General features: G+C 42.1%; 1 protein-coding gene across 3 annotated transcripts in view; it reads right to left on the bottom strand.

Moving 5' to 3' along the window:
- The window catches only part of xrcc4 (X-ray repair complementing defective repair in Chinese hamster cells 4), a 44450-nt gene that overhangs the window by 9891 nt on the left and 15615 nt on the right, over positions 1–18944 (bottom strand). For 2 of the 3 annotated variants that reach the window (XM_075456024.1, XM_075456023.1), the window contains 4 exons: positions 16952–17118; positions 10456–10587; positions 10054–10199; positions 4385–4526 (listed from right to left, as the gene is read on the bottom strand). In XM_075456024.1, coding sequence (XP_075312139.1) covers positions 4385–4526; positions 10054–10199; positions 10456–10587; positions 16952–17118 — 587 coding nt within the window. Of the gene's footprint in view, positions 1–4384; positions 4544–10053; positions 10200–10455; positions 10588–16951; positions 17119–18944 lie in introns of all 3 variants that reach the window. The other variant, XM_075456025.1, reaches the window with a different exon arrangement.

The following is an 18944-nucleotide window of genomic DNA, read 5'->3' as shown; positions in this document are numbered from 1 at the left end:
AGAGCTGATAACAAGATGAATTGTCCCTGTCCTCTTTAGTCTGGAGGATGCAGCATCAGGTTCTAATCCATCTGACCACAGAATAGTTTTGCCTCTTTGTCTTAGTCCATTTTAAATGAGCTTTGGTCCAGAGGAGACAGCAGTTTTTCTGGATCATGTTCACATATGGCTTCTTTTTGCATGATAGAGAGATAAACCTCTGTCCATCTTTACCTCTGAGAGACTCTGCCTCTCCGAGGTGCTCTTTTTATACCCAATCATATTACTCACTTGTTGCTTATTAAACTAATTAGTTGCCACATATTCCTCCAGCTGTTTCTTTTTAGTACCCTCTACTTTTCCAGCCTTTTGTTGCCCCTGTCCAACATCTTCTCACTATCACGCCACTTTTAGCACTTTTCATTCGTAATTTTTTCGCATTTTAAGCTTCTGCTGCGCCATCTTATGCCGTTCACATAACATGTCAACAAGTTAGGGTTGGGTACAGTATGGTGGAGGGTCTCCTATCACACTACACACTATCAAAATTACTGTACATTCTATGTAATGATTAGGGCAGAATTACAGGGCAGACGTGCAAAAAAGCGTTATAATAATACTTTGTGTTACTCGTGCTCTCGTGTTTATGTGGCCTTCATTTTATTCTCTTCTCATGGAGTTAACAGAGGGAGATTAAAAGATTGAGAAGCGATGGAACAACAATGGCTGGTTGTAGGATTGCCAACAGCCCTGAAGACCCCCTGTATTTACAGCCTCCTCATGCAGCCAGCAGCGGCTGCTCATCAGCTCACTGCTGCCTTATGTTGTTGCAGTCAGAGCTGGTAATATGCCCAGCAGCTGGGAATGGATTGCAACACTTACGGCCATCTGCATGCGGCACAGTTTAGAGTCGCTGGCGCCAGGAGAAGCCTGGATGAAGTGTATTCACTCTCTGTTGGAAGAGGTTGGACGACTGCTACAGAAACAATGTCAGATTGAGACACGTCTTTGGAATATTTTTCAAATGGACATGTCCAAAAAAAAGCTGGTAAATGGGGTTCAAGCACAAGAGCAGTGACATTGTGAGGTTTTGGATGAGCAGCAACAGAGTTTCAGAGCTGTGTGATGGTGTGAGTTCATGGGTGGACACAGAGACCATAGAAACAGAGGAAGGTTGCATAATTTTCTCTTTGAGACCAGTGATTGACTTTGGCCTCACAGTTCATGTCTAAGACCTCCTTTATAAATCCCCTGCTACACTGGTTTAAGCCTGGAGAAGAAAGGGATTCACTAATATCAAGGAAAAAATTAATGTGTTTGTTCACCCAGTTTATGGAAAACACACCTTCAGCTTGCTCACACAGAGAAGCTCCCATCCATGTTGGAGATTTCCTTGGTCTGAGTCACCTTTTACATTTTAAGATTAATGTTCGGGCTTTTCAACCTTTCAAGACAGTTAGAACTATTCCAGTTTCTGAAACTTCTTTAGTAAGAAATTTGGCTGCCATTGATAAAAGAGGTGGAAAAAATAGGGTCTGATATGATGGAGGAAGGGAAAAGTCATCTACTGATAAAGCCTATCAGCCAGCAATAACTCACATTATTGGGCAAGCAAATGGAAGCAAAGAGGTCAAATGGGATTACCGGTTCAGCAGGAGCAGAAGTTACCATGACTGAGGAAAGAAAAGAGCTAAATATTTCATGATATCTGTGGAGAAGCGAACATGAATAAAGCAGAAAATAACTGAATCAATATCAAAGCTTCATTGGTTTTGGTTCACAGAAAAAAAGAGTTAATTGAAATGATGGATATCAATAAATATTGACTGATTTTCTAAGTCTTGGCATCAGTTGGTTTCCATCCAATCATTCTAATGCACTTACTGATGCAGACGAGTATTAAGATTGTGAATTTAGGCCCATTTTTATTTCCTCCTCTTAGTCCTACCCCTCTGTTTTGCAGGGGTAAGATCCCCCTTTGCTCATTGGTTTTACAGAGAGCTTTAATTTGGGCTTCAAGGCCCATTTTCGATGGTTAGATGATCATGACTCCTTATCCCAAAAAGAAAAGGGGTATGCATAAAATAAATGTTTGCTTAATAGAAATGCTGATATAAAAATAATATTTTCATATAAAGTAATAAAAGATCTGGTTAGAGCTTAAAAGTAAAGGCAAATTAAGCATAATTTCTGGCTGCACTTTACTAATTTATATTTGTGAAAGACAATATTAGTAAAAGTGATGATAATAATAGTTATGAGATGCTCATCAAAACTCCACTCAGCACGTGAAGTCATTGGAGTGGGAATATTGGGAGCTAACACACTGTGTGGAGACACAGGTTGAAGAAAATGGCAGCAACTCGTGTCCAGCAGCCACGATGGGATATCACTGATGTTTTCCGGCCTCATTAGTGGAGCTATGTGTTCACATAAAGCCCAGAGAGGGGAGGGTCCTTCCTCCTCTGCTCATCACCAGCTGGCCTTCCCAAAGCCATGCCAGCATGTGTTTGTGCGCTAAGAGAGAACGAACGGATAGAAGAAAGCGAATCTTGAAGGAGTTGAAGCCCAGCAGCAGAGATCATAAACCTGCTGGACAACAGTGCTATTTTATCACCTGTAAATTCCCAGAGCTGAATCTGATATTCCTTCTCAGAAGAAGGCAGTAAATGTGATGAGACCCTGGAGGGGCTCAGCTGGGATTTCCTCCGTGGTCTGAACAGACGTTAGGTTTTTACACTTTTCTCCTCAGCAGGAGCTTCTTTTTCATCTGAGTGATGTAATAAGATCATTCTGTGACTTAAAACTAATTTATGGATGATTTTCATATTCCCTGCTCTACCAAGTTTATGTAATTCAATGAAAATGTCAGAATTTCCCAAACATGGATCTACATTTTCCTCAGACTTGACTGTAAAAGATTAATTAGGATTAATTAAGACTCTTTTTTAAATGAGAACGCTCTGATCAAAACATCAGCGATGCAGCAGGTTCGCACTGAATGATTATTTAGGTAATTCGAGTATTCTATCAATTACTCCATCCAGCAATCGGATAAGAAATCATTTTTCCTCAATAAAGAGCAATAACAACTGTTCAAAAGTGAAAAAACAAACCAATCATTGGTTACAAATTATTCAACTGCATCTTCAAGGAACAAAATCAAATAAATTTTGCTGACACTACAATTAAATATATGAACAAAAAACATTTATCTCCAAGTATTCCTCCTCCTGATATTGATAACAGGACTATAGAACAGCAGCTAGCTTTCTAGCGAACATCCAGGTGTGTCAACATCTGTTAGCTTCTCTCCTACTCTCTGCTTTCATAAACTGTAATTTAATGCAGCTGAAATCCTAATAAAGCCTCTTATTTCCTGTTTTATTGTCTGTTATCAGACAAAACAGTGACTCAGAATAACAGCAGTTAACGTGACATCTTAACCAGCAGTCTCTGATTTTACAGATACAACACGGTCTGATAAAATGAGCTGCTTTTATTCTGGTTGGACTTTGATGTGACTCAGAATATTAGTTCACATTAACAGCACTAATAGGTAGAGGCACATTAAGGACAATATGATGGTGTGCTTGTGCTAGCGGGGAACTTCTGGTGACATTTCAACAGAAATTAGACACTATTTGTCCAACACAATAAACACAAGTCGTGTGTGCAACTGGTGTGCACGGTTGTTTGTCTCCATGTGGCCTTCTCATGAACTGGCAACCCGTCGAGGGTGTGCCCCAATGAAGGATGGGATAGGCTCAAGCCCCTGTTATCCTGGACTGGATTAATAGATTAATAGATGGATGGATATTTTGTGTATTTTATAATAACACACCATTCCTAATTAATTATTTGTTCAGTGGGCTGACCGGGGCCAAATTCTGAGAAGTGCAAACAGATTATTATTAACTCCAGTTAAAAAAAGGTTGGGATGCTGCGTAAAAGAATGTGAATAAAACAACAATTATACTATGTGTAAATCTCACGAAGTAATATTTCTTTCACAATAAGTGAAACATTTTACCATTTCATGAAAAATATTGGCTCATCTTGAATTTAACGGCAGCAACAGGTCACTAAAAGGTGGGACAAAGAAAAAAGCTGAAAAAGAAAGTGTTCTAACAGCGGAGAAGACCCAGCAAATTAAAAAGTCCATTTCCTTTTAGTTTCACAATAATGGAGGGAGGTGTTCTAACTCTGACAGTAAAGTGCGTTTAAACAGACTGAGACAGTTTTAGCTGTCACACCCCGACACGTTGAAGGAAAAGTTAGCAGTTTACAGGCTGCAGAGGCAGCAAATCGCTCCACAGACATGATGTCTAGGAAGAACTACTTTTTACTCATAAAAAAGCCAAAAAAAACAAAAAAAAAACTGCAGCAACACAAACACTCGTACCTTTTCCCCTGTGAAGTCTCTGGGTTTGGTCTTTTCACGGTGGGATCCTGGGCCCTGACCTGCTGAAAGCGCCGCTTGCGACACGGGGCCACGTCTGTGATGTCACGCAGGCTGTCGTCCAATGGGCTTGGAGTGGAAGACTCTGAGGCAAGAATGAGTCTGTGTTTAAAATAGTGAGCAATACGAGGCAGTGAACATGAGGGAAAATTTACACTGTAAGGTTTGTCTCACACACATTCTGCTGGATGTCACTGACGGGGGGAGAGAAAGAAGAAAAAGATAGAATACAACAAGAAAGCAAAGAAGAAGAAGAAAGAAAGAAGGAAAGAAAGAAAGAAAGAAAGAAAGAAAACCGTTCATTCTAATATCCATCTATCCCTTCACAAATCAATAATTTATCTATCTATCGGAATGTGAGGTATGATTTGAGCCAGGAGAGTGCAGTGCCATTGATGCTGAGGGAGGACTCAAGGCGGGAGAGAACAATGGTGTGGTTGATGGTGTTGAAAACTACAGTGAGGTCCACAAGGATGAGGATGGTGAGGTGGCCGGAGTCTGCGGAGAGGAGGATGTCATTGGTGACTTTTAGGAGGGCTGTTTCAGTGCCGTGTTGGGAACGGAAAGAAATGGTTCGAACAGGTCATTTGAGCAGAGGTTTGCTTTGAGTTGTGTGGCGATAGTAGGCTCCAGTATTTTAGACATAAAGGGGAGATTGGAGATGGGCCGAAAGTTCGACATGATGACAGGGTTGAGTCCAGGTTTTTTTTTAGGTCCAGGTTTGGAAGAATGTGAGAAAGGAGTTGCATTTATCAGTGGTGAATGAGTTGGAGTTATTGTCGCTGGGCTTGAGGAGTTTATTTAATGTAGAAAACAGAGCCTTGGGGTTGGTGGAGCCAGAGTGTATGAGGTGAGAGTAGTAGGTGGACCGGGCATTATTGAGGGTATCCTTGCACTGCTGAAGGTAATCTGTATAGGCTTGTAGGTGGACAGTTAAACCAGTTTTCTTGTGAAGTCTTTCAAGCTGTCGTTTTCGTGATTTAATTTTGTGTAGTTCAGGAGTGTACCAGGGGGAAGAGTGGGTGAATGAGACAGTTTTAGTTTTGACGGGGGCCAGCTGATTGAGACAGGAGGAAACTGTTTTGTTGTAGAATTTGGTGAGGTCAGAGGGATTGCCAGTTAGCAGAGGGGGGAGGCAGATATTTTACTTGCAAGAGAGGCAGAAAGAACTGAAGGGGAGATGGTTTTGAGGTTTCTGAAAGATATTGTCCGTTTATCCTTCCCGCGGTGGGAATGGGGACGTCAATGTCCATGATGTTTGCCAGGTGGTCGGAGATGTTGAGGTTGAAGCTGGAAAGGTGATGTATGGTTTAGACCAGTGGAGCAAGACCAGATCCAGGATGTGACCACTGCTGTGGGTGGGAAAGTTGACATGTTGAGTGAAGTTGAAGCAGTGTAGCAGTTTCAGGAATTCAGTGGCAGATTTGCACTCAGTGTCGATGTGAATGTTAAAATCTCCCAGAAGAAGAACGGAAGGTGAGATGGCAGATAACTGGGTGAGGAAGTCAGAAAAGTCAGAGAGAAAGGAGGGGTTTGGTTTGGGAGGGCGGTAGATGATGGCATTGACCGAAGGAGTGGGACCAGAGAGTTTGAAAGTGAGATGTTCGAAGGAGCAAGCAGCAGTGATGGAGATGGTGGCTGTTTTAATGTCCTTTCTGTAAAATGCTGCAACACCTCCTTTTCCATATAAGTGAATACGGTGGGTTTGGTCTGATTGAGAGAAAAGTAGTTCAGAGGTTTTTGCTAGGTTTCAGTAATACAGAGGAAATGCAGGTTATTGTCAGTTATGAATTCATTCAGAATTAGACTTTTATTGTTGAGTGAGCAGATGTTGAGCAAAGGCATTTTCAGGTGACGTTGCTTCATGTTAGGTTGTGATGACTGAGGAAGGGGGGCGGAGATTTGATAGGTGCACATGTCGTTTGTTGTGATGACATAAAGAGGAAGTTGCGGTGCATGAGCAGGACCAGATGGATGGGATAGAGTCAGGAGTTGAAAAGTTGTAGTTGAATATCTGACCAGAGACTCTGTGTGGAGGACGGCAAAGTAGACCAATTTCTCTGAGGATGTCGATGCAGTCCGGGAGCAGATGGTTGTGGAGCGAGTGGAGGTCGGAGGTGGAGTACAGCGGAGGCATGATCCAGGTGTGGAGCACTAGGATGGATCTAGTGCTAGTTTGTGACCAGGAGCCGGGTGTCTGTGGAAGGAAAGGTGACGTGTACCCCAGGAGTATCCACGGAACACTCCACAGTATAACAACAGCAGGCAAACAGTAGTCCAATGATGACGAGAGGGGCCACCGGCCTGCTAGCCCGGCAGTTCTTGTGAAGAGACGAGAATGTCAGCCCGGTGTGGATGTGGGACGGAAAGATCCCGGGAGGACGGGCGAATGGACTCGAGCTGGCAGGGGAAATTGCAGGGAGAGAAAGCAGAAATGGCCACCCCGGTGGCAGGCGACGAAGCTGTGCCAAGAGTAAGTCCCGGGAGTCCTGAGGCTATCAGGAGCTAGCAGGAGATACTACAGATGCTACAGTAGCAAGTGTAGGAGGGTGATAGAATAAAATAGAATAGAATAGAATAGAAAAATACTTTTTTCATCCCCCAATGGGGGAAATTCCAATTAGTCAAGTAGCTCAAAAAAAATGATAAATATTTACAATGATTTTATATTAACAACAACAATAATAATACCAATTCTAATAAATATACTACTACTAACTAATAATAATAATAAATGACTAAATAAATAAAGCAATCAAAAAAAAAAAAAAAAAAAAATCAATCAATCAATTTGAGAAGAACTCAGCAGTCACTGTTAAAAAGCCTTATGGCTGTGGGAACAAAGGACCTTCTGAACCTCTCAGTCCTGCAGCGCAGAGAGATGAGCCTCTCACTACAGCTGCTCCTCTGTCCTGCCAGGATGCTGTGGAGAGGATGTTTATTGTTCTCCAAAACAGAATACAATTTCCTCCTCATCCGTTGCTCCACCACAGCACTGAGAGGGTCCAGCCTTCTGTCTACAACAGAACTGACCTTTTTTACCAGTTTGTCCAGGCGCCTACAGTTTTTGTTTATCGTGCAACTCCCCCAGCAAACAACAGCATAGAACAGTGCACTCTCAATGATAGTGTGATAAAACATGCATATCATATCACTACAGACATTGAAGGACCTGAGCCGTCTCAGGAAAAAGAGATGGCTCTGGCCCCTCCTGTACACTGCTTCTATATTGGCAGACCACTCCAGATTTTGATGGATACAGGTGAGAGACCGGTAGCGTTTCTCTCCATCAAAGTTGCAATCAGGTGATAGAAAAATGTGACCAAAACAGACCGTGAAAGCTATAGAACCAGTAGAAACTGTAACGGTCGAGAAGTCTGCAAATAGGCCGGCAGAAAGTACAAACACACGAGATTTCCAGACAGAGAAGCGGCGAACAAACAACGCCAGCGTCCTCTGCATAGCAACCGTTGTCTTATTAAATGGCAATTGTACCCTGCACTCGGACTTCATCGGTTGAATGGGAGGGAACGTCTGGAGGCTGATGAAGTGTACTGCCAACATTAAAGGCTGTTTGTAGTTAAAGGTGTTTTGGGATGTTGGTTCACGGAGGCCCATTACTCTGCATGACATAACTCTGCAAAGATGTCATGAGTTTATGGGTATGAAATCACAGCGTCTCAATGATGGTGCAAAACACACTCAGCTCCCATGGCAACGGCTCTCAGAAATATCATATTTACAGTTATGCTTCACTAAATCTGTCACATTTTCCTGTGAAATCCTGTTCAAAACTGACGTCTCAACAGGTGTTTTCCATCAGTCAGCAAATGCAGAGCACCTGTAACCTGTAACTTTCTGCCAGTTTAAGTGATTAAACATGGACAACTCCCTCTGCAGCTAACATTTCGTCAACCTATCACGTCATTATTTATCATATTACTTGTGTGTTTATTTCTTTTTAATAGCTGTTTGTTGTTGGTTTGTAACGGTTTATGTTGTTTATTTCTGTATATGATCGTGTCTGAGGTCATTATTTGGTTTCCCTTGTGATTTCTGGTTTTCGTGGTTCTGTCTCATGTATTTAATTTGTGGTCATTCGTGTCTCACTGTGGTTTTATTTCTTTTGTCCCCAAGTTGTTTTGTGTATATTTTGTAGACAGTTTGTGTCTCTTTATGGTCATAACGTGTGTCTTGGAAGTTGTTTTAGGCCCAATCCCATTTCACCCCTTGGCCCTACCCCTTACCCCTTCCCCTCCGTTTTGCGCGTTCACGTGTAGGGGTAGGGGTGTCCCAATTCACCTTAAGACCGAGGGGTAGGGGTAAGGGGAAGGGCTTTGTAGCCCTTCAAACGGAGGGCTTCGGCCAGGCAGACTCAGTTCGAAGGGGTATGAAATATTTCCCAGAGAACAACGCGACTACCGGGAGAACACGAGTCATTTTAAAAATGGCGGAAGCAAAGAAAGCACCACACAAATATAAGTAGCTCTATTTTTTTGCCATAATTTAACTGTTTTAACCGTTTTAGGTTGTGATAACTGGTGTATTGTGTGAGTTTAACATGGTGGCAATGTGTAGTTGTTTTCTGCAATAAACGCACATGGGAAAAGTCGCTATTTACATGGAATAATCGGTCAATGCATGTGAAGGTGCTGCGAAAGAGTTGTCGTTTTTGAAATTGTAACTCGAGTATTTACAAGCAATGTAGTTGGTTAACCATAGAGAAGTTCCTTTTGAGTGACGTGTGCGTCATTTCGCTACCTATTATCACAAGTATACACACAGCCACCACTACCGCATTCTGAAACACCTTTTTTTAATTTTTTACAATGGATGAAAGTGCATGCTATAATGTCATGTCGTGTCTTGTTCCCCCAGAACATCACTGAGCCCAGCACCTCCGATGTGCCATGCACCTTCGCTATTCATTTTTGTGGTCTTTTGTGTACATCTGTTGTTGTTTGGTGGCTGTTTTGCATCTGTTTGGTCTCCTCGAGGTCATATTTTGTCTTGTTGAAGCTCTACATTGGGTCTATCGTTTGTCTTGTTTTTTTATGGTGAAATCACAATATTTTTATTGTTTTATTTTAGTTTGAAGTAATTGTGTGGACACCGATTCTTTTTCTTTTATTATTCATCTTTTCTGGTTGTTTCGTGTCCATTTTGTTTTGCTTTGGGTCATTTTTGGTCATTCTGGGATTAGTTTTTTTTCTGTGTTTTTGCAGCCATTTTACTTTTTTTGTTGTTATGTCTCTTTGTTGATTGTTGCATTTCATTTGTGATCACATGGTTGTTCTGTGGTTGTTTTGTTTCTCGTGGTAATTATGTGTGTGGGTGTATGTGGTTATTTTTATTCATTTGATGTCATTTCAGTCTCACAGTGCATGTTTGTGTCTTTGCAGCTGTTTATGAAAATCTTGCTATCACATTTTAGCAGAAGTCTGATCAGTTTTACATTAAAACTCATCACATAAGAGCTGCTATAGTTAGAAATAGCCTGCTATTGTAAATACTTTCAAAGTTGTGAAAAAATTTCTACATTTCAGAGGAGGATTCATTCATTTGAACCATTCTTCTTCCTGTATGTTCAGGAGAACTGTTAAATGTTTCACCTCGTGACGGTATATTAGAAGCTGGAGTCGGCTGCTCTTCCTCTGGCTCGTCATCAGTGCTGCCACCATACACATCGACCTCGTTGTCCCGACCTGCTCTTTGTTCTGACTTCCCTGGATTATTGTTGTTCTGTCTGTCAGAACTCCTGCAACATAAACCAAGACAGAACACATTTTTAATATAAAGAGTTTAAAAATGATGCTCAAACTTTCAAACAAAGCTGGTGACTCGGAGATGTCTGCAGCCAAAAAAGTGCCATTTATTGAGCAGCAACAACATGTTCTTCCTGGTTGTTACTCAACAGAAAATGTCTGTGTGGCTCTGCTTCAATAAGTTTCAGTCTCAGCATGCTGAGTCTACTCCTGTAAACCAGTTAAACCCGGTTAATACGAGCTGCACACCTCGTTTCCTGCAGGTTTGTGACCGTTTCCTGCAGACTGCGGATCTTTGCCTTCTTCTCGTTCATGACCAGGACGAACCGAGAGAACAGCTTCGTCTCCAGGGCCTCTTTACTGCTGGCGTAGAGCTTCATCCTGAAACAGACGAACACATGTAGCAGCAACGCAACACAACCACTGCTAATCAGTGATGGATGGAGTCCAGAGGTTTTTTATGGAGCAATTAATCAGACAAGATAAACAACACAGAACAGTTTCACCTTTAATACATAAACGAAACAACGAAATAATTTCTTCATTCTGATGACTCATCATCTAAACTAAAGTTTAGTTTGAACTAAACTAACTAAAGCTATTTTATTAAACAGTTTTGTAATTAAAAGCAGCAAAGATTTGACTTTTCGGCTTTAAAAAAGTAATAAACCAATTGTTGATTTTGGTGGACAAATCAGTTTAACTTTCTGTTCACTGCAGATTTTTTTTTACGAGCCATTCTTTAAAAGTCTTTAAATATGAGACACTCACCATCGACTCAGAGGTTGTGGAAGACACTTATTAATTACAATCACCAGCAAGACTTCATTTTACAGATCTGTGGCTTCTAAGTTGCTTATAAAACTTTAAAGTGAACAAATGAACAAACAACTCTTTGAATTCTGCATTTAAAGACAACTGGGAAGGAGGAAAAAAAACAAAAACGAAGAAAACGCCACATATCAGTCATTTTACACCGTGAACATAACATCCATTTTATGTTCTTAAGAAGCTTAAAGAGAAAGAAACTGGACTTTTTTTCCAAATCTTAAGGTTGTGTTTCAGTTTCATGTTCAGAGGAGGAACTTTGAGTAGAGCTGCTCCTTCGCGTGGAATCAGGTTAGGGTTACGGTTGAGATGGTTCAGGCATGCGATTAGGACACCTCCTAGGAGACTTTTTATGTTTTCCAGGCGCACCAATCTGAGAGGACGTCCCCAGGCTGACCCAGAGTCTGCTGAAGGGGTAACTTATCTCATCTGACCTGGGAACGCCCAAAGTTCTCCCAGGAGGACACAGAAAGAGGGATGAGTAAAAAAAAAAAAAAAAAACGACTCTTAAATTAGACTGCTGCTTTCACTTTATTTCTGCCCGTTGTGTCAGTGTTAGATCCCAAACATTATAAGACTGATCACTTTCTGAATGAGACCAGATCTGTGAGGTTTAAGTTCTTCACAATGTTTTTCATTTCGATTAAAAAGCCTGATGAAATGAGGTGAACTGTGTGGATGGTACATGATCATCACTGTGAGTTCCAGGGGCCCCTTCTCTTCTGGGTCTGACACAGCTGTAATGTCATCAGGGAAACGACCCATACACTGTATTCATCCACCAGTGGGGGAAATTAAAAATTATTCAAGCAGCTCAAAATTTCTTTTTGAAAAAAATATTTACAATGATTGTATATTAAAACAATAATAATAATAATAATAATAATAAATTCATATATAAATTAATGAATTAATTTGAGAAAAACATGTCAGCAGTCATTGTTAAAAAGTCTGAAGGCTGTGGGGACAAAGGACCTTCTGAACCTCTCAGTCCTGCAGCGCAGTGAGATGAGCCTCTCACTGCAGCTGCTCCTCTGTCCTGCCAGGATGCTGTGGAGAGGATGTTTATTGTTCTCCAAAACAGAATATAATTTCCTCCTCATTCGTTGTTCCATCACAGCACTGAGAGGGTCCAGCCTTCTAGACAACAGACAACAGCATAGAACAGTGCACTCTCAATGACTGTGTTATAAAACATGCACATCATGTCACAGCAGATATTGAAGGACCCGAGCCGTCTCAGGAAGAAGAGACAACTCTGGCCCCTCCTGTACATTGCTTCCACATTGGCAGACCACTCCAGTTTATTATCCAGCACCACCCCCAGGTATTTGCAGGTCTGAACAGTCTCCATCTCTCCTATATCAATGCAAACTGACTGGCATGGAGTTTTAGATGTCCTGAAGTCCACCCCAAGTTCTTTGGTCTTGGTAGTGTTCAGGAGCAGACAGTTCTCTTTGGTCCAGCCATTGAAGGAATCCACAAGGTCCCAGTACTCCTTCTCCTGTCCACAGCGCACACATGCCGTATCATCAGAATACTTCTGTATGTGGCAGGACTCTGAGTTGTACCTGAAGTCCGATGTGTACAGGCTGAAAAGAAAAGGAGTCAAAACAGTACCCTGCGGAGCCCCAGTACTGCATTCCAGTGTTCCAGAAACACATCTCCCCATCCTGACATACTGTGTGGTCTGGCAGTCAGATAGTCTATAATCCATGTCAGGGAGGGGGCCACGCCCATACCTAACCATGTCTTTCAGTATGGGAGGTCGTATGGTGTTGAAGACACTGGAGAAGTCAAAGAACATGATTCTCACATATGAACCAGGCACATCCAGATAAGCATATGCCCAATGCAGCATGTACAGAATCGCATCTTCCACTCCTATGTGTTTCTGGTAGGCAAACTGGAGGGGGTAAAAAGCCTCAGCAACCTGCCATCTCATGCGACGAAAAAGGAGTCTCTCCAAGGTCTTCATGATATGAGATGTCAAAGCCACCGGTCTGTAGCCATTCGTTTCTACCGGTTTCCCTAATTCGGGCATGAGACAAGAATTTTTCCATAGGACCAGGACTTTTTCCATCTGATGGCTCATATTGAAGAGCCTCTGAAGAGGGACTGCTAGTTGACCAGCACAGTCCCTCAGAAGCCTTGGACAGACTCCATCTGGGCCTGCAGCCCTCCCTGACTGAAGTCTCCTGAGCTCAGCTGAGCTCCAACCTGCTCTACAGTTAAGAGACAGAGGTTGTAGCAGAGGGATGGCGACAAGAGTTATGGTGAATGGACTGTACTTGTATAGCACTTTTCTAGTCTAGCTGACCACTCAAAGCACTTCTAACTACATGCCACATTCACCCATTCACACACACTCATACAGCACGTCTACGTCTATACACACACTACGTGCTTTCAAATCATTCATACACTGATGGATGCATCGGGGGGTTCAGTGTCTTGCCCAAGGACACTTCGACATGTAGCCCGGGGAGGCCGGAGTCGAACCACTGACCTTCCGATTGGTGGGCAACTGCTCTTCCTCCTGCGCTACAGCCGCCCCAATGTTGTCAATCATAGAGATGGGGGTGCGGGTGCAGAGGGACTGAGGAGGGCAGTCGATGGGAGCAGCCACAGAGGCGGAGGTGCAGTTGGACTCAGTAGGCCTGGTGGTGGAAGCTGCCGCAGAGGTGGAGGTGTTGCTGGGCTCAGGATGTCTGGTGGTGGAAGCTGCTGCAGAGGTGGAGGTGTAGCTTGGCTTGGCGATGCGGGTAGCCATTGAGGTGGAAGTACAGCTGGGCAGTGGAAGCAGTATAGAGGAAGCAGCTGTAGTGGTGGGGGTGGAGGGAGCCGCAGCAGAGGTGGAAAAAGCCACACTATCAAACCCGTTGTAATATTGGTTGAAAGTATTGGCTCTGTCCACATCACCTTCCACAGACAGAGTTCTTCAGTCTGTATCCAGTGATGATCCTCATGCCACTCCACACCTCCTTGGTGTCATTGTTCTCCAGCTGTCCCTCTACCTTTTTCTTGTACTCCACCTTAGTTCGACGTAGTGTCGTTTTATGCTCCTGTTGTACATCCCTCCGCCTTTCTCCATCCCCATTCTGGAATGCCCTCTTTTTCTGGTTCAGGTCTTTGATGTCACAGGCGATAGGACCTTACAGTCCTCACTGGAATCACAGTGTCCCTACAGAAGTTAATGTAGTCTGTGATGGTGCTGACCCTCCTGTCCATGTCAATGTCCATTTTTTCTTCCTCCAGCAGCACAGCCCAGTCTGTGACATCAAAGCAGTCTCTCAATACATCACTCGCCTCTGGTGACCACTTCCTGAAAGATCTGGTAGTAACAGGAAGTCTTTGTACACAAGGTCTGTATGTGGGTTGTAGATAGACCATGTTGTGATCAGATCTACCCAGTGGTGGAAGAGACACTGCCCTGTAAGCCTCCTTCACGTTAGCATAGAACAGATCTAATGTCCTTTCTCCACGTGTTGGACAGTCGTGGTTGAAATCCCCTGTGATTGGAATGAATGCCTCAGGATGCTGGGTCTGTATCCTGGCAACGGCATCATAGATAACGTCACACACCATTGTATGTGCCACCCTCGGTGGAATGTAAACAACAATGACAACCATGTGTGAAAACTCTCTGGGCACATAGAACGCACGGAAACCAACTGATAGCAGTTCAATGTCTGGACAGCATACCCTCTCCTTAATGGTTACATTGCAGGGGTTAACTCATCTCTGATTAAAAAACAGGATACTACTTCCGCTTTTCCGCTTCCCGCTCGTACGAATGTGAAGTTTAGCCAGGACTCAGACAGACAGATCAAACTGCTCTCCTTATACAGCCGTTGGTTCCGCACAAGCGCCTCTAGCTCATCACACTTGTTTGGTAGCAAGCAGTGGCGGTTGGTCAATAGAGGGCGCTAGAGCGCTGCCCCTCCCGTGAATCAACCATAACAAATATGAAATTAATTATACATTTGTACATTGCGTTTTTACTCGTGCAGTGGTGTGATAGACTCTGCTGTAGGCTACATGCCACTGCCAGCAACCATTAAATGCTTTCGACTTTAGGCTAGGCTTGCTATTTGCTATTGGATATAAAGCCCTCCTCCAGGTTAAGGGCGCCGGTAACACTGGAGTCTATGAGAGCTAGCAAACTTTTTTACCGCGAACAAGCAGAAGCAGCTTTTCATTGGCGCATGAAAAATTGATTCTAGTTCGCATCTCTGTGCGCCCAGACCAATGGCAGAGTTTTCCATATTTTTAATCTTAACGTGATTGGACAATTCATCGAATCAATCACGTCCATCAAGCAAGCATCCGAGGAAGCGTCGGGCTCTCTGGGAAGAAGACAGACAGTAGGATTGCTGCAGAGGTGAGTCTCTGTTGTAGAAATTAGTTGTTGTCCATTTGTCAGTGCAGTCAAGTCAAGTCAGCTTTATTTATATAGCACATTTAAAAACATCAGAATTGATCCAGTCTTCTATATTAGTCCTCAAAACATTAGACACACCTACCTTTTATGTGGTCTTTGTTTTTCCTGAATATTTGTACATTTTGCAATAGAATAGGAAATTCAGAACCATCATCCCTCCCTACTATTATGTTGTGGTTATGGTATAACATATGGTCTATTTTCATTAAAGTAGCCTACTTTCTGAATCTATTCTGCCCCAAAACTCTTCATTTTTGATCAACCCAATGTCTGTCTCTAACTGTATTGATAGTTTAACAATTATCTAGTTGACTGGTGTTTAGATGGTGTAACATGTGGTCTATTCTAATTACAGTAGCCTATATTTCTTTATCTATTCTGTCCCAAAACTCTTTATTTAAGGTCAACAATATCCAAAGTATCTCTCTAATTGTATTAATACTTGAACAATGGTCTAGTTTAGGTGGTTTTTAGAATTTGTGTGTTGTGTTCTGATTGTGAGGTGCTATTTGACCCGTCACGCGCAACTGCGCCCCCCCAACAAATTGAATCACCAGCCGCCACTGGTAGCAAGTTAGTGTTTCCCCATAATCACCGAGAGCAGAAAAGGCTTGTGCCTGCACCTCCTGTTGTGCCTCTTTCCCTTTAGTTTTGCTCCAGCTCTGCAACCACGGTACAGCTTTCTTAGCTCGGTCTGAATTTGATGTTTAATTCCGCGTCCAATCCTTGACAGTGCCAAAAGTTCCTCTCTTGTGTATTGCGCTACTGGTAGCAGTGCACATTGTCAAAAAATAAAAACTTAAAAACGAAATTTAAATAAAAAGCAGATGACAAAAAAAAAAAAAAAAAAAATGTCACTAAAATTTTTTAGATTAAAAATAAATATTACATATAATTATATAAACGACAAACAAAACTTAGAGCTACACAGACTTGCTGCCAATAAGACCGGCGCATAGCAACCGTTGATAAAATTAAATAACTGGGTAAAAAAAGAGGAATGGGGAGTATGTCAAGAAAGTAAAACTGCATGAATGAATGGTTTTACAAAGTTTGACAAAGAATAAATATTATCACTGTGCACTTTACTTTAGGAGCCTTAATAGACGTGTGATTTGCTGCTTCTCATGCAGCTTCTTGACCTTTTGTATCCCAAAGCTCGATGACAGAGGGTCATGTTTTAACTCATAACTGTAAAACACTTCAGGGCAGATTCAAGCAGGATTTGCTTGGATCTGCTAAGACAGTAAGTCTTATTCTGCCACAGCAGTCACAAGCTTGACACGGGAAACACTAATCTGACAGATTAATCCCGTCAAGTCATATTTTCTTTTGGAAATGGCGTACGGTTTAAACAGTTTGGGCTGAAATGTTCATATGATGCTTTCAATAAACATTTCCAAACTGTTTCTACCATCAGCAGCTGGACTCATCTCTGTGTGTGTGTGTGTGTGTGTGTGTGTGCGCGTTTACTCTGCAGTGATGCGTTGCTGTTCTTGTATCAGCCTTTGGTTCTCCTCCTCGAGTTTGTGGTTTTGCTGCTGAAGAGCGTCTCCCCGCTGCAGACCGTGAAGCAGCAGCTCCCTCACTGCCTTCACCGGATCAGCAACGGCCTTCAGCGGGACGCAGCCCAGCCTGAACTGGAAGAAACAGAAAATTAATCTGCCATCAGGTACGTTTAATCCAAAAATAATTAAAATTTTGTTTGAAGGTTTGAATTTGTTAAGCCAAATCCTCCAAAAAACCTTTGTGATAAAATCTAAATAAAAATGTCTAAAATGTCCTAAGATGTAACTGAAACCACTAAATTGATAACTTAAATATTTTAAGATGCTTTCAGAAGAAAAGTGTTGGCCACTGACCCTAACCCACTCCAACGACCAAAGGAGAAAGATTAAATCTTTTATCAATGAGTAAACTGCTGATTAGACCAAACAAACCTTTCAAACGCTCAGCTTGGCTGGTCTAAAAGTATAAAGAAATTATCTAAACTTTTCATACATGTGATAAAATACAAACAATGGTTTTATGTTTAAACAAAGTAATTCAGTCACTCAGACATTGGGAGCATTTTATTTTCTTTTAAACAAATCTACAACAGTGACAGAACCATGAGATAGAACTATACATCGTGTGAGGTATAACACCAAAGACTGCGGTTGGCTCGCAGTAACAAGCAAAGTTATCAGCTGGAAAACAAATTGCTAAGGAAAGGTTTATTAAAAAAAACTTTTTTCTGTTCCTGGGAGCATATATTAGGGTGTCTGAAGTCACAGACAAGTGTAAAACTCCCAGAAACACCACCCTGACATAAAAACAAGTTCAGAAGAAGCTAAAGAAGCTCTTTGAATGAGAGGTGAAACGTCTTCAAGGACAAAGCAGAACTCATCCAGTTGCCCTTCTTCAAACTCTTAGGATTACCTGGATGACTGAGAATCTACACCGACACTTTACAGGGAGAAGCCGGAGGAAACGGTCTAATTTACTATTGTCTGGGTAATGTGACAGTTTCAGCAAATATAACAGAAAGGGATGTTTACTGATGCTGCCAAGTTCTGCTTTAAGGTCAGACAACTGAGAAAAACTTTGATATTACTAGCTTACTTCTTTACAAACACATTAAAGGAAAATGTTTTTACTTTTACATCAGCCTACAAAGTGTTTAATACCCCTCAAGGTTTTTTTTTTGAGTAACTTAATTCTGTCCTTTGACTCCCAGACGCCCTAATTGATGACTTCAACTCTTAAGTTTAGGTTTTATTACTTGGTTAAAGTTGTATGATGTATTTCTGACCTTTTCACTGACACGTAAAGACTCCAGAGAAACAAAGTTTTTCCTTAAATACGTAGATAAGACAATGAGCATAACATTTATCATCCCTGCTGACCTCTGTAGCGAGCAGCTCCATAAATAACGTAGCTTTACGGAGGAGACAGAGCTACGGACCTGCAGACTGAGTCAGAGATAACCAATGAAATATGCATCACACACATTCCAACACAACATCTTTAAAACATTTGACCAGCGGTGTTCTTTGTAATCAACAAATGCATCAAATCTAAATCGGGTTTTCACTTGAGAACCCAAAGAAGTTACTCTGTAGGCAGCATTAATGATCTGAATCTGATTCAGGCAGCCAGAGGTGAGATAACTGAGGTCTGTACCAGGAGCTGGATAGTCAGATAGACCCAGTTAATGCTCACTGAGTAAAGGTCTGTAACTTCTTATGTTTTATTTCATATTTGACTTAAAGGGATAGTTCGCCTCTTTTGACATGAAGCTGTATGACATCCCATATTAGCAATATTATTTATTAAATTTGACTTATCCCCTGCTGCGTCCTGTGAGCCGAGTTCCATCCTCGTCAATGCGTGCAGCCACCTGCCGATAGCCGCACTTGTTACAGTGTTTGCTGCTCGGAAGCAGGGGACTGCTCGGTCTGCACGGTCTTCTACACAGCCCGTA

Source organism: Odontesthes bonariensis, chromosome 22 (assembly GCF_027942865.1).
Source record: "Odontesthes bonariensis isolate fOdoBon6 chromosome 22, fOdoBon6.hap1, whole genome shotgun sequence".
In the NCBI taxonomy this organism is placed as follows: Eukaryota; Metazoa; Chordata; class Actinopteri; order Atheriniformes; family Atherinopsidae; genus Odontesthes; species Odontesthes bonariensis.
This window is presented reverse-complemented; position numbering and strand designations above follow the sequence as displayed.